Below are 14,312 nucleotides of genomic sequence, written 5' to 3'. Positions count from 1 at the left end.
TACAGCTAGACTGGGCCAGCCCTACACTTATCTCTGGGGATGCCTGGAACTCTTTGCCAAGATAAGGTCAACTGGGATAACTAATGATTTATAATTTGCTGTTTAAAGTTTGAAACTCCCCTGGTAGCAACCAGGTCTAGTTGTTTATTGACAGCTTACACCTGGACTACTTGGACAGCCTAGCTTAGCTATGTGACCAGAGGGGCATAAAAAGCTTCACTGTAAACTTCTGGGGGGCTCTCCTGAAACCAAGATTCCTTATACAAATCTCGGTGATTTATACTCTGGGGACAGGCACATCCTATTTGATTACGAAAGAACCTGGATATATATGGAATCTAAAAAAACAAAAATGGTCCTGAAGAACCTAGGGGCAGGACAGGAATAAAGACGCAGATGTAGAGAATGGACTTGAGGACACGGGGAGGGGGAAGGGTAAGCTGGGACAAAGTGAGAGAGTGGCATGGACATATATACACTACCAAACGTAAAATAGATAGCTAGTGGGAAGCAGCCGCATAGCACAGGGAGATCAGCTCTGTGCTTTGTGACCACCTAGAGGGGTGGGATAGGGAAGGTGGGAGGGAGACACAAAAGGGAGGGGATATGGGGATATATGTATATGTATAGCTGATTCACTTTGTTATACAGCAGCAACTAACAACAATGTAAAGCAATTATACTCCAAAGTATTTATTAACTTTTTAATAAAGATGTTAAAAAGAAAAAAAGAAGCTGGAGAGCTGCACTTGGGAATGGATCCTCGGTGCTCGCCTGCACTCTCTTTCGCCTGCTGTACTGTATCTTTACTACAAGCTTTTCGTAACCATTTTTCTGCGGAGTCTTACGTACCCTTTCAATTACCTGATCCTGTGAAACCTTTACAACTATTTTCTTATAAGATGATTGTAAGGATTAAGTAATGGTACCCGCCTCATACTTTGTACTCAATCAATGGCTGTTGTTGTTGTTATTATTATTATTATTATTATATTAGTTAGGTCAATTATGCAAGAGAAATGCTCTGTTTGGTCTCCTTGATCAATTTAATAGGCAGTATCTAGACTTCTTTAACATATATGCCATGCCATATAAATATAACGCTATAGCTACCAAAAATTTATTAGTGCTAAGTAAGCAGAAGGTGGGAAGGATGACAGAGTCACTAGCACAATAACTGGAGAAACTTAGCAGTGAAGATACAATTGCACATTTCTGAAAACAGGTTGGAGAAAATATAAAAAAAACCCTCAAATTATCTAATGTTCAAGTTTATGACTCAGGGAGGTGATTTTTTAAACGTGAAAATTTGGATCAAAAAAAGAACATATAACATCCTACTGGAATATATGTTACGAAAGGAACAAAGGTCTTTGATTAGGAGTTTCTGATTTTGCTTTTTAGTTACTAATGTGAAATATTAGGAAAACATAATCACTCAACAATGAGCAAAGCTGTAGATACTTCATCTTCCTAGGTGTTAAGTGATATAAGGCTAAAGGATATAAGACCAAATTTGGCAATAAATCAGAACCTAAAGAAAAAAAAATCCTGAGATTTGATTAAAAGAGGGAATTCAAGAATTATACCTTTCTGGGACTTCCCTGGAGGCACAGTGGTTAAGAATCTGCCTGTCAATGCAGGGGACACAGGTTTGATCCCTGGTCCGGGAAGATCCCACATGCCGTGGAGCAACTAACCTCGTGCACCACAACTACTGAGCCTGTGCTCTAGAGCCCGCGAGCCACAACTACTGAGCCCGAGTGCCGCAACTACTGAAGCCCGCGCACCTAGAGCCCATTCTCCGCAACAAGAGAAGCCACAGCAATATGAAGCCCATGCACTGCAATGAAGAGTAGCCCCTGCTCACTGCAACTAGAGAAAGCCCGCGTGCAGCAACGAAGACCCGGCGCGGCCAAAAATAAAAAATAAACAAATAAATAAATAAATAAAAAGAAATTTAAAAAGAATTATACCCTTCTGGAAGGAACTGTGATCTCCAGATAAACAAAAGGCAAGAAACATGCCTAAATGGATCCATGCTTAAATTCATTTTGCTATGTAACACCATACTAAATCAGCCCATTATTAAAACTTAACATGAAAAAGGAATAGGATATAAAAATGATGTATATCTCAGAGTTTACGATTATCAAGATTTTTGCTTGAAGCTATATAGGAGCTTATATATAAGCTGATAGGAGATTATATGTAGTTATATGTAGTATCTAACTAGGCACATATATAAGGCCATTATACCATTAAAGTTATGCCAATAAAATAAGAGTAACAAATATGAAATTACACTGTAAATATCTGACAATCATGTCAGTGATATTTTACCACATATTTAAGAAAGGTTGTGAGTTTGAGGAAAGGGAAGCTATGCTTGGAACAGAGAATGCTTTCTGTGGTAGAAATTAAATTACATCTGGGGTGAATCTAGACCACATAGAATCTAAGAAGTTACAGTTGTTTACAACCTTTTAGAATCTGAGAGAGGAACTTTTTACATTAACAATACTTAAAAAATTCAGGAACTCTGCATTTCTAGTATTCTGATTCTTATAACTAGAATTCTACATATTTTGGCATGCTATAAGAGTGATACAACAGGCATCACTAAAATTATGATTGCTATAATTACAAAATGTAATCATAAGGAATTCACACTGAACTGACTGATATATAAAGAAATTAAAAATAGAAAATTTAAATTAATACATTTAATAACTTTTGTGCTTTTTGCTGATGGGGCAAGATTTAAATATGGAACACTAATAAACAACAGACCATCTTGGAAGATTTTGTTTGAAATAATATAAGCAATAGTTAATTTGGAAAAGCAGATGTTTCTATAATCAGTGGGGAAAATACTTGAAACATATTTAACAGTTAAGGTAGGCCAGCCTTGAGATTTCCAAGGTAATAACAATATCTTTGACTATTATTACTTATGCCATATACAATTTTCTTCCAAATCAGACTGCAGTGAAAAAAAACTAAAGGGAAACAAGTCATTTCTCAAGATAAGCTGCTCACATATAATTTGATAACTACTCTATAGTCTTATGTAATTTTAGGAACAAACATTATTCTCTTTCTTCCCTCATTATTTTGCAAGTAAATCTGTTTCAGTATTTATACACATTAAAGAATGGAAGTTCATTATTCTTCAAATTAGCTCTCTTATCCACAAAGGCACTTATATTTACAAGGAACACAATTCTGGAAATTTATCAGAAAAAAAAATGAGGAACACTGTCTGCTATAAGTCAAAGCAGGATCTCATTTTTAATTTTCAGAACATTATGAACATTTATTCTGAACACTCACTGACATGTTAAGCTTCCACTTTGAAAGGTAACTACTTGTAAACGGATTTTATCCAATCTGTCAGCACCATGCCTTCTGCTTGGATGAACATATTTCTAAAGCTATTTTTTTATGTATGGCAGAATATATGATATGCAGTTACAGACACTCTAATAAGATCGACAGAAGAACCCAGGAAGAGGTTTGGCTGGGATTATAAAAGTCACTGGGCCAAAATGAATCATAAAGAGAACTTAAGAGAATAAGATTAGTCGATGGAGAATTCTCATCTCTATTATTTATTAAAAATTTAATAAAGTTCCATCTTGTACCCAATGGTCACTCTAAACACCTGTCAAAAAAGTAAAGTGCCAGGTCAGTCCTTTATCCCCTATCTTTCCACACTTAAGCTTTCTTTCCTTTGAGCACCTACTATGCTACCACACATCAGTCACTGGACTAGATGCTACAGATACGGATGAATAAGACACAATTTTGGCTAACAAGAAACAGTCTAATGGTGAAAAGCAGGCTCCAAAAGTAATTATAATACCATGTGTTAAATGTAATGATACAGATATGTACAGGTATTACTGGGAACACAGAATAATAATATGTATTGGATAGGAGGTGGAGTGGAGAAGTGAAGAGAGGTGGTGGTAGTAGTGGTGACAGAATACTCAAGGTGAATCTTAAAAAATATGTAGGAGTTAGTCAAATTTAAGAGGGAGAGAGGAGATTACAAGGCAGAATGATCAATATGAGCAAAAGCACAGAGATGAAAAAATAAATGTGTCAGGTAACAACAAAATCTAAAGTTGCCAGAATAATATATACAAGGCCGAAAGTAGTGGGCTTGAAGGCTGGAGAAATTGGCTGCGGTCAGATCAGGAGAGCCTGGCCTTTATCTGCTAGGTAAATGGGAGCCAAAGGAGTGATCCGATCAGATTTGATTTTCAGGTAGTTCACTTCATCTTATAGATAACAGAATCAAAATAGTAATTGTTTTTCAGTTAATTCACTTTGGTGGCTGTGTGAAAAACAGACTTAGGACAAGACAAAAACCGCAGAGAGAACAGTTAGATTTGTATTAATCTAGGTCTAAGATAATGCGGACTGTCAAGGCAATGCTAGGAAAGATGAAAAAACAATACAGGGATGAGAAATACAGGGGGAAGGAAGGTGCGAAGGACTCTCCTCTTGGCTTTCTAGCTTGGATTCCTGGGTAGGTAGTGATGTCATTATAAGAGAATATTTTGGACAACTTTTTGCAAATAAATTTGAAAAAAGATAAAAACCATTACTAAGGAAAACAGATTCAGGAAGAAAAAGAAAAAATTTTAAGTCCTATAGTATTAAATACACTGAAATAGTAGTTTTAAAAATCGACATAAAGAAAATAACAGGTCCGAAATATTTTAATGGCAGGTCCTACTAAGTAGTCAAGAAACAGGTAATTCCAATTTTCTATAAACTATTTCAGAGGTTAGGAAAAGAGGTCAATTTTCATCATATTTTATCTATGTATTTTATTTAGTTAAAATATTTAGCTATTTAATGATAATATCTTCATAATGACTTCTCATATAAAGTAATCACAAATTAGAAATTATTATGTTAGATACTAAGGGTATATAAAATTATTAGACATGAATACTGCCTTTTAGGAGCTTTGTAATGTTTTAAAATCAGGAAATGTGAGTCCTCCAACTTTGTTCTCCTTTTTCAAAATTGTTTTGATTATTTGGGGTCCTTTGAGATTTCACATGAATTTTAGAATGGGTGTTTCTATTTCTACAAAGAACATTGTTGGGATTATTATAAGGATGTCAATGATTCTGCAGATTGCTTTGAGAAATATTATCATTTTAACAATATCAGTCTTCCAATCCATGAACACAGGATATATTTCCAATTATTTAAGTCTTTTAAAATTTCTTTAACAATGTTTTGTAGTGTTTAGTGTACATGCCTTTTGCCTCCTTGGTTAAATTTATTCCTAAGTATTTTATTCTTTTTGATGCTACTGTAATGGAATTGCTTTCTTAATTTTATTTTTTTTGGTTATCCATTGTTAGGGTATAAAAATGCAACTGGTTTTTGTATGTTGATTTTGTATCCTGTAACTTTGCTGTAAAAATATTCTTTTTATCAACTCATTATTTATTTAAAGTGAATAAATTCACATGTTGATATATATTCATTTAAGTACTAGAGATATGCTTAGTTGACATGGCATTAAAATATCTGCAATAACATCTAAACAAATAAATATTTTGATTTGATAACCTTTAGAAGGAAGCCAAATGAGGAAAAAATATTTCATTGTCTTTATTCCTTTATCGTTTCCATTTTCCTAGCCTCTTCAGGTTCTGTCATTTGTTGACCAGCCTCTCCTCACCCCTTCCTTGAAACTTTTATCTTCCTTGGCACTGGTAACATTATACTGCCTCACTTTTTCTCCTATCTGTCTGACTACCCTTTTTCTGTATCTACTGGCTCATTCTCACACCTCTCACCCCCTGCTCAATTTGAACGTGCCCTAAGAGTCTGTGCTCAGTCTTCTTTTCTCCTCTTTGCATTTCTTTGTCTTCAGATTCTTCTTTTCCCAAAACTTTGCTCATTTCTATGTGACTGACTCCCCTTAACAAATATACAACAGGCAATAATACGAAGAACTGAGAACCACCGAGAAACTCTACTAGTTCAGTGAGGAATAAACTTTTTCTGAACCACTTCTGTTGGTAGACAGATGATGCATGTGAATTTACAAGAAGAAGTAGAAAGAAATTTTTCTATTCATCCCTTCTTTTATCAGATAATATCTTTAAAGGACTGGTTAAGCAGGGAGGGATACCTCTCATTTTGTTTACCCTTTATGTCTCTCTCCTGTATCATTAAAAAGAAAAGGACACATTTTATATATACATCTCAGTAACTCAAAAGCAGAATTTTTGAAAACTTTGAGCTTGTGTAATTATTTTAAAAAGAAAAAGAGACACAAAATGATTTCTTTTTTAATGATTAATATAAAAACCAACTTACCGATGATACCGCTATCTCTGCTTTCAAGGGTGGAGGTTGGACTAGTGACAGCCCCATAGCTGCCATCCTTGGCAGTTGCATTTGTACTGACTTGCAGGAGAGTGGAGCAGGGGCTACTGGCTGGTGGAGAGGCAGTGCTGCTAGTCAAGGTGGAACAGGGACTTATCCTCTGGGTGATTGCTGAGGTCTGAAAAATTGAAATGAAAAATAAGATAAACTGATCAGCTGTTAGAGTAAAATATATCTTATGGTAAAACACATGTTTTGATAAGAAAAGGAAAAAAATCTACATGCACAACTTTTACATCTATTAAGTTCTGTTTGTTTTTGCCTTCCAGGATAAAGCATTCTGTGTTCTATAATTAAGGTGAAACTTGATAAATTTAACATGAGCAGAGACTGGCCTGTTTTTCTGCCTAGGAAACTCACAGTGACAAGTAGTCTTTTATCATTGCTATGAACTAATAGAGGAATTTACTTATTAATCACAAATTTTTCTTGCTATTTTCAATCGAAATTTTTCTGAAGGCTTGGAACTTTTTCTTGCTAATAATTTTCTTTGGATAGAAAAAAAATATCTCTGCAGCCAAGGAGAAATAAAAATAAAGTTCTTAATGCAAATAAATGGGTTGTTTTTTGATACATAGGGGGCTGCTCAGAGACAATAAACGAATGCAGGGAAAATGCTTTATCTAAAAGTTTGTCATATAAAATAGATCAAACAATATTAATTTAATACAAAATGAAATAATTTCTCTGTAGAAACTGATTACAGACTGAGATCACTGAGTGATTCTTACACCTAAAGTTACCTCCTTTTCACATTTTTGATGGGAAGTAATGAATAATCACCAAAAAGACTGACGGTAGTATATTCTAGTTTACCTAATTTAATGACAATTCGCTTTTCTTTAGCTCTTTCTACCCAAATAAATTAATGAAATAATGAATGAAAGTCTATGTTTTTTCAAACACTCAAGAAATGTTATCCTACCCTGATACCAAAACCAGACAAAGATGTCACAAAGAAAGAAAACTACAGGCCAATATCACTGATGAACATAGATGCAAAAACCCTCAACGAAATACTAGCAAACAGAATCCAACAGCACATTAAAAGGATCATACACCATGATCAAGTGGGGTTTATCCCAGGAATGCAAGGATTCTTCAATATACGCAAATCAATCAATGTGATAAACCATATTAACAAATTGAAGGAGGGAAACCATATGATCATCTCAATAGATCCAGAAAAAGCTTTTGACAAAATTCAACACCCATTTATGATAAAAACCCTCCAGAAAGTAGGCATAGAGGGAACTTACCTCAACATAATAAAGGCCATATATGACAAACCCACAGCCAACATCGTTCTCAATGGTGAAAAACTGAAACTATTTCCTCTAAGACCAGGAACAAGACAAGGTTGCCCACTCTCACCACTATTATTCAACATAGTTTTGGAAGTTTTAGCCACAGCAATCAGAGACGAAAAAGAAATAAAAGGAATCCAAATTGGAAAAGAAGAAGTAAAACTGTCACTGTTTGCAGATGACATGATACTATACATAGGGAATCCTAAAGATGCTACCAGAAAACTACTAGAGCTAATCAATGAATTTGGTAGAGTAGCAGGATATAAAATGAATGCACAGAAATCTCTTGCATTCCTATACACTAATGATGAAAAATCTGAAAGAGATATTAAAGAAACACTCCCATTTACCATTGCAACAAAAAGAATAAAATACCTAGGAATAAACCTACCTAAGGAGACAAAAGACCTGTATGCAGAAAGCTATAAGACACTGATGAAAGAAATTAAAGATGATACAAATAGATGGAGAGATATACCATGTTCTTGGATTGGAAGAATCAACACTGTGAAAATGACTATACTACCCAAAGCAATCTCCAGATTCAGTGCAATCCCTATCAAACTACCAATGGCATTTTTCACAGAACTACAACAAAAAATTTCACAATTTGTATAGAAACACAAAAGACCCCGAATAGCCAAAGCAATCTTGAGAAAGAAAAACGGAGCTAGGGGAATCAGGCTGCTGGACTTCAGACTATACTACAAAGCTACAGTCATCAAGACAGTATGGTACTGGTACAAAAACAGAAATATAGATCAATGGAACAGGGTAGAAAGCCCAGAGATAAACCCACGCACATATGGTCACCTTATCTTTGACAAAGGAGGCAAGCATATACAATGGACAAAAGACAGCCTCTTCAATAAGTGCTGCTGGGAAAACTGGACAGCTACATGTGAAAGAATGAAATTAGAACACTCCCTAACACCATACACAAAAATAAACTCAAAATGGATTAAAGACCTAAATGTAAGGCCAGACACTATCAAACTCTTAGAGGAACACATAGGCAGAACACTCTATGACATAAATCACAGCAAGATCCTTTTTGATCCACCTCCTAGAGAAATGGGAATAAAAACAAAAATAAACAAATGGGACCTAATGAAACTTAAAAGCTTTTGCACAGCAAAGGAAACCATAAACAAGACGAAAAGAAAACCCTCAGAATGGGAGAAAATATTTGCAAATGAAGCAACTGACAAAGGATTAATCTTCAAAATTTACAAGCAGCTCATGCAGCTCAACATCCAAAAAACAAACAACCCAATCCAAAAATGGGTAGAAGACCTAAATAGACATCTCTCCAAAGAAGATATACAGATTGCCAACAAACACATGAAAGGATGCTCAACATCACTAATCATTAGAGAAATGCAAATAAAAACTACAATGAGGTTATCACCTCACACCAGTCAGAATGGCCATCATCAAAAAATCTACAAACAATAAATGCTGGAGAGGGTGTGGAGAAAAGGGAACACTCTTGCACTGTTGGTGGGAATGTAAATTGATACAGCCACTATGGAAAACAGTATGGAGGTTCCTTCAAAAACTAAAAATAGAACTACTATACGACCCAGCAATCCCACTACTGGGCACATACCTTGAGGAAACCATAATTCAGAAAGAGTCATGTACCACAATGTTCACTGCAGCTCTATTTACAATAGCCAGGACATGGAAGCAACCTAAGTGTCCATCAACAGATGAATGGATAAGGAAGATGTGGCACATATATACAATGGAATATTACTCAGCCATAAAAAGAAATGAAACTGAGTTATTTGTAGTGAGGTGGATGGACATAGAGTCTGTCATACAGAGTGAAGTAAGTCAGAAAGAGAAAAACAAATATTGTATATTAACGCATATATGTGTAATCTAAAAAAAAAAAAAAGGTTCTGAAAAACCTAGGGGCAGGACAGGAATAAAGACGCAGACGTAGAGAATGGACTTGAGGACACAGGGAGGGGGAAGGGTAAACTGGGATGAAGTTAGAGAGTGGCATGGACATATATACACTACCAAATGGAAAACAGATAGCTAGTGGGAAGCAGCTGCACAGCACAGGGAGATCAGCTTGGTGCTCTGTGACCCCCTAAAGGGGTGGGATAGGGAGGGTGCGAGGCAGATGCAAGAGGGAGGAGATATGGGGATATATGTATAGCTGATTCACTTTGTTATAAAGCAGAAACTAACACACCACTGTAAAGCAATTATACTCCAATAATGATGTTAAAAAAAAAATGTTATCCTTTTCACAACAGTAACTGATCAGTTGCAAAATTACTTGAAGGAGTACTAATGATAAATTTGACATCTTTAAATGTTAAATTAAAATAAAAGCATTTCAACTTCTTTACATACAGAGTCTATTCATAACCTCTCTGCTAAAATTGAAGATTTACATTTTATAACTTGACTGGAAAATATGTTGATCACTGAATATGAGAATATTAAGGCTCTTTGACTCGTCCCCAAATGATTTCCAGATGCAATCTCTTATATTTAATTATCTGTGTTGAATCCAGGTTTTGATTTTAATTTAAATGCTATAACCAGGTCATAAAAGATACATTCAACTCAACCAAGCATAACTGACATTCTCAGAACCCTGCAACCAAGTAAATCTTTTCAATCATATGAATAATATTAGAAACTGATTTTTCTTAATAACACAATAAGCCCTCAAATCTATGCCATTTCTCTTCTACAGAATTTTTCTCCAGAGGAGGGAGGAGTTTCAATTTCTTTGTAATTTCCTCTATTTCAATAAAATGATGTTGGTCTACCAGAGCAATGATTTTTTTTTTAAACTGGGCTTGCAGTAGAATTACCTGTGGAATGTAAAAAACAAGTTCCCCTACAAAACTGACAGATACTGAACCCACCCCACCCCAGTCTTACTGAATTAGAATCCTCCCTAGTTAGAATTTGGCATGGCAATTTTTTTTTTTTTAAACATCTTTATTGAAGTACAATTGCCTTACAATGGTGTGTTAGCTTCTGCTTTATAACAAAGTGAATCAGTTATACATATACAATATGTTCCCATTTCTCTTCCCTCTTGCGTCTCCCTCCCTCCCACCCTCCGCATCCCACCCCTCTAGGTGGTCACAAAGCACCGAGCTGATCTCCCTGTGCTATGGCATGGCAATTTTTAACTGCCTCATTCTCAGTTTAAGAAATATGTGGGTACTGTAATAGAACTGTATTAGAGTCTTTTACATTAGATATATCTATACTACAGTCATTCCATGTTGAAAAAGTTTCATTTGGGTATAAATCTATTACCTCTATAGCAACTAATTTCTATTTTTAGACAAGATTCTCAGTCTGTTCTGTGAGAAAGGAAACTGTATTATATGCATAATATAGCCAATGTGGAGGTTAAGCTCAAATGATGCATACTTTTTACTACAAGTTATTTTCTGGAAAATAAAGCATTTATCACAGACTGTATGCTTTAAAAGCTTTAACTGTAAAAGCAAAGCTTAAAGATCAAGCCATTCAGAAAGCAGAAAATTGTCCATGGATTGTGAATTAAAAGGCAAGCCTTATATTTATTTAAGGAGGCTAGTTAATGAGACATAGAAATCTCTTCTAGGCACAGAAAGACAACATTATCTACTCTCCATACTGCAGGCTAAAATGGACATCTAATTAAGCTGCTCCACTTCTAAAACCTTTCAGTGGTTTTCCCATTGATCTTTTAGTGGTCTCCAGAAGGATCCCAAACTCCCAATCGGATCTCTTAAAGGTTCTACAAATACACAAGGGAAGAATCTAATGATGGAATTTATAAGGTACATCCTAATAGCCCAGAAACTACTGAGAGAAGGAAATATAGTGATCAGTTGAATATCACTTTCAATACGTTGTCCTTTGCAAAAAAATGATATATGCTGACTTGCCTGTGCTGGATTTTGTCATCACTAGCACTATTCTGAGGACACCATTACTATAGGGTCTTCCTAAACAAAGCGATCTATCTTTGTCAGTATGCTGTTTAGTACAGAAGAAAGTCACTAAGTGAACATGACCTCCTAGTTCTTAATAATTTTCCTAAGACTAGAAATTCCAATGATCAATTCAGCCACTTTCTTCTGTGGTTCCAAGATAGCTTCATGGTACATTATATTCCAAGAGGGCTATCATGTAGCTTCATTATTAATATTTTACATTTGTTCAATGTTTTGTAGTTAAATTTTTTTAAATGTTGTAATTGATACTTCATTATCTCCTTATCAACCAAGTATGAGGCATAATAAATATTATTTCCCCATTTAAGAAATGTGAAAATGAAAGTACCCTAAGTATGCAAGCTATGAAGAAGCAATTTCCCCCAAATCATACAGGTCCTGCATACATTTACATACTAATTATATTGCATATATATCTTTTGTTTATATGACATTTTACAGCTTACAAAGTGATTTCATATTCATGATTTAACTTGATTTTCACAACAATCCTGTCATTATTTCATACTATACTGGACCAGCATGGTGTAGCTATTAAGAACATAAGTTGTAAAAGCAGACTGCCTGGATTTGAATACTATTCCATCACTTTCTGGCAGTGTGTTTCCATTTTTTTTTTACCTGGAAATTGAAATATAAATGAACCCTACAAATCTTCTACCTCCTGGTTCAGTGACTTTTCTATTATACTATATCACTTTAATTACATTAAATCAATGATACTACTCATTTACTTATTTTATGACGAATTTATTCAGTAAATGCACAAGGCACGCTCTAATCTGAAATCTTTACCATGACCAGGAAGGGGCTACCTGATTTCTAAATGAAGTCACAAGTCATGTGACTTTATTTAGAAATTACTGCAACAGGCTGTGACATGAAGCATCTCAAAAGCAACCAAATATAAATTTTAGCACCTCAAGAAATGTAGCGTTTTAGAAATAACAGGGTCCTTGGCAAATTCTCAGATTGTAATGTCATGTTTCTTGGTCATTATTAGAGCAGTCATATTTTAACCTGCTGTGAATATAAAGAGATAAAAAGTAAAATAGATGTTTTATTTATACCAATTTAAATGAAGCCCTCAAAATATATCATTTCCATTTTTTATTCACAGATCACAGCATACTGACACAGTTACAATGTAAATTAGTTTAAAAAAAATTAATCCCTATCACCATGAAGCTTCCATTCTTGTATGATATACAGACAACCCCCCCCACAACTAAATATATAACGTAATAAATTAATGATAAGAGCTATAAAAAAAATAAAGTACCAGGATAAGGGGATACAGTGATGGGCAGGTGCTATTAGATAAATTAAGGAAGAGGCCTCTTGGAGGAGGTAACATTTGAGCAGAGCACTGGATAAAGTGAGGAAGTGAGTTATGTGGGAAGAACATTCCAGTATAAATGAATGTTTTCTGTGTTCGAGGAATCACAGGAAGGTCAGTGTTGCTGGCGAGCTGCAGGTGAAAGGGAGAGGGGTAGGAAATGATGTAGGAGAGGCAGCGAGGGGTCAGATCAGGTAGCCCCTTGCTGGTCATGGTAAAGATTTCAGATTTAATGTTAAATGTGGGGGAATACAGTGGGAGATTGAGAGAAGAGAAGTCAAAGGACCAGGTTCACATTTTACAAGGATCACGCTGGCTTCTGTGTAAACAGACTACAGGGGGCAAGAGTGGAAGCAGAGCCCTATCAGGAGGCCATTTATTCAGACAGCAAATATTTATTGAGCACCTACTAATGGTAGACATTGTTCTAGGTGCAGAGGATACAGCCGTAAATAGAACAGGCAAAAGTTCCAGCCTTCTAACCTTACATTCTAGGAGCTATTGCACTAGCCCAGGCAAGAGATGACAGTGACCTGGATTTAGGTGTACCAGTGGAAGTAATGAAAAGGGATCAGATTTAGCACACATTCTGAAGACAAAGCCTACATAATTTGCTGAAAGAGTGAATGTAGAGTGCGACAGAGTAAAGCCAAGAATGACTCCAGTGCTTTTGTCTTATGCCTGTAGGTGATGCCACCTATTCAGACAGGAAACTCAGTAGAAGGAGCAGGTTCTGGGGAAAAATGCAAGAGTTCAGTTTTTTGACATGTTAAATTTGAGATGTATCTTGGACACATAGGTAGAAAAGGCAGTGTAGGCAGCTAGAAATACAGATCTAGAGTTAAGGGGAAAGGCAGGGCTAGAGATAGTTTAGGAGTTAAGACACTATTTAAAGACGTAAGAATGGAAGAGTTTCAATCTGATTAGAATCTCCAGGTATTTGAATTTTACAGAAACTGCCCACGTGATCAGAATGTGCAGCCAGCAAAACCAATGACCTTAGGAGTGAGAATATAAAGAAAGGAAAAGTCTGAGGAGAGAGCTCTGGAACATCTGAGCATTAACCACATGATCTACAAATATATTCAAATAATCCTTGTACACTTTATGGTGAAGCTAACATATGACATAGAATCTTCACCAACATTACTGAGAATACGCAATTTGAATTTAATTTGTCATCTTCTGAGTAAAATGGTTCACTACCGGACATTCATTTTAAAGATGAAGACCGCATAAATG

General features: G+C 35.4%; 1 protein-coding gene across 9 annotated transcripts in view; it reads right to left on the bottom strand.

Annotated features, from left to right (window-relative positions):
* Positions 1-14,312, bottom strand: part of TANC2 (tetratricopeptide repeat, ankyrin repeat and coiled-coil containing 2) — a 360,962-nt gene that overhangs the window by 140,887 nt on the left and 205,763 nt on the right. For all 9 annotated transcript variants that reach the window (XM_057535654.1, XM_057535645.1, XM_057535646.1 and 6 more), the window contains one exon: positions 6,361-6,547. In XM_057535654.1, the coding sequence (XP_057391637.1) occupies positions 6,361-6,547 (187 nt within the window). The remainder of the gene's footprint in view (positions 1-6,360; positions 6,548-14,312) is intronic.

Source organism: Balaenoptera acutorostrata, chromosome 20, assembly GCF_949987535.1.
Source record: "Balaenoptera acutorostrata chromosome 20, mBalAcu1.1, whole genome shotgun sequence".
Lineage (NCBI taxonomy): Eukaryota > Metazoa > Chordata > Mammalia > Artiodactyla > Balaenopteridae > Balaenoptera > Balaenoptera acutorostrata.
This window is presented reverse-complemented; position numbering and strand designations above follow the sequence as displayed.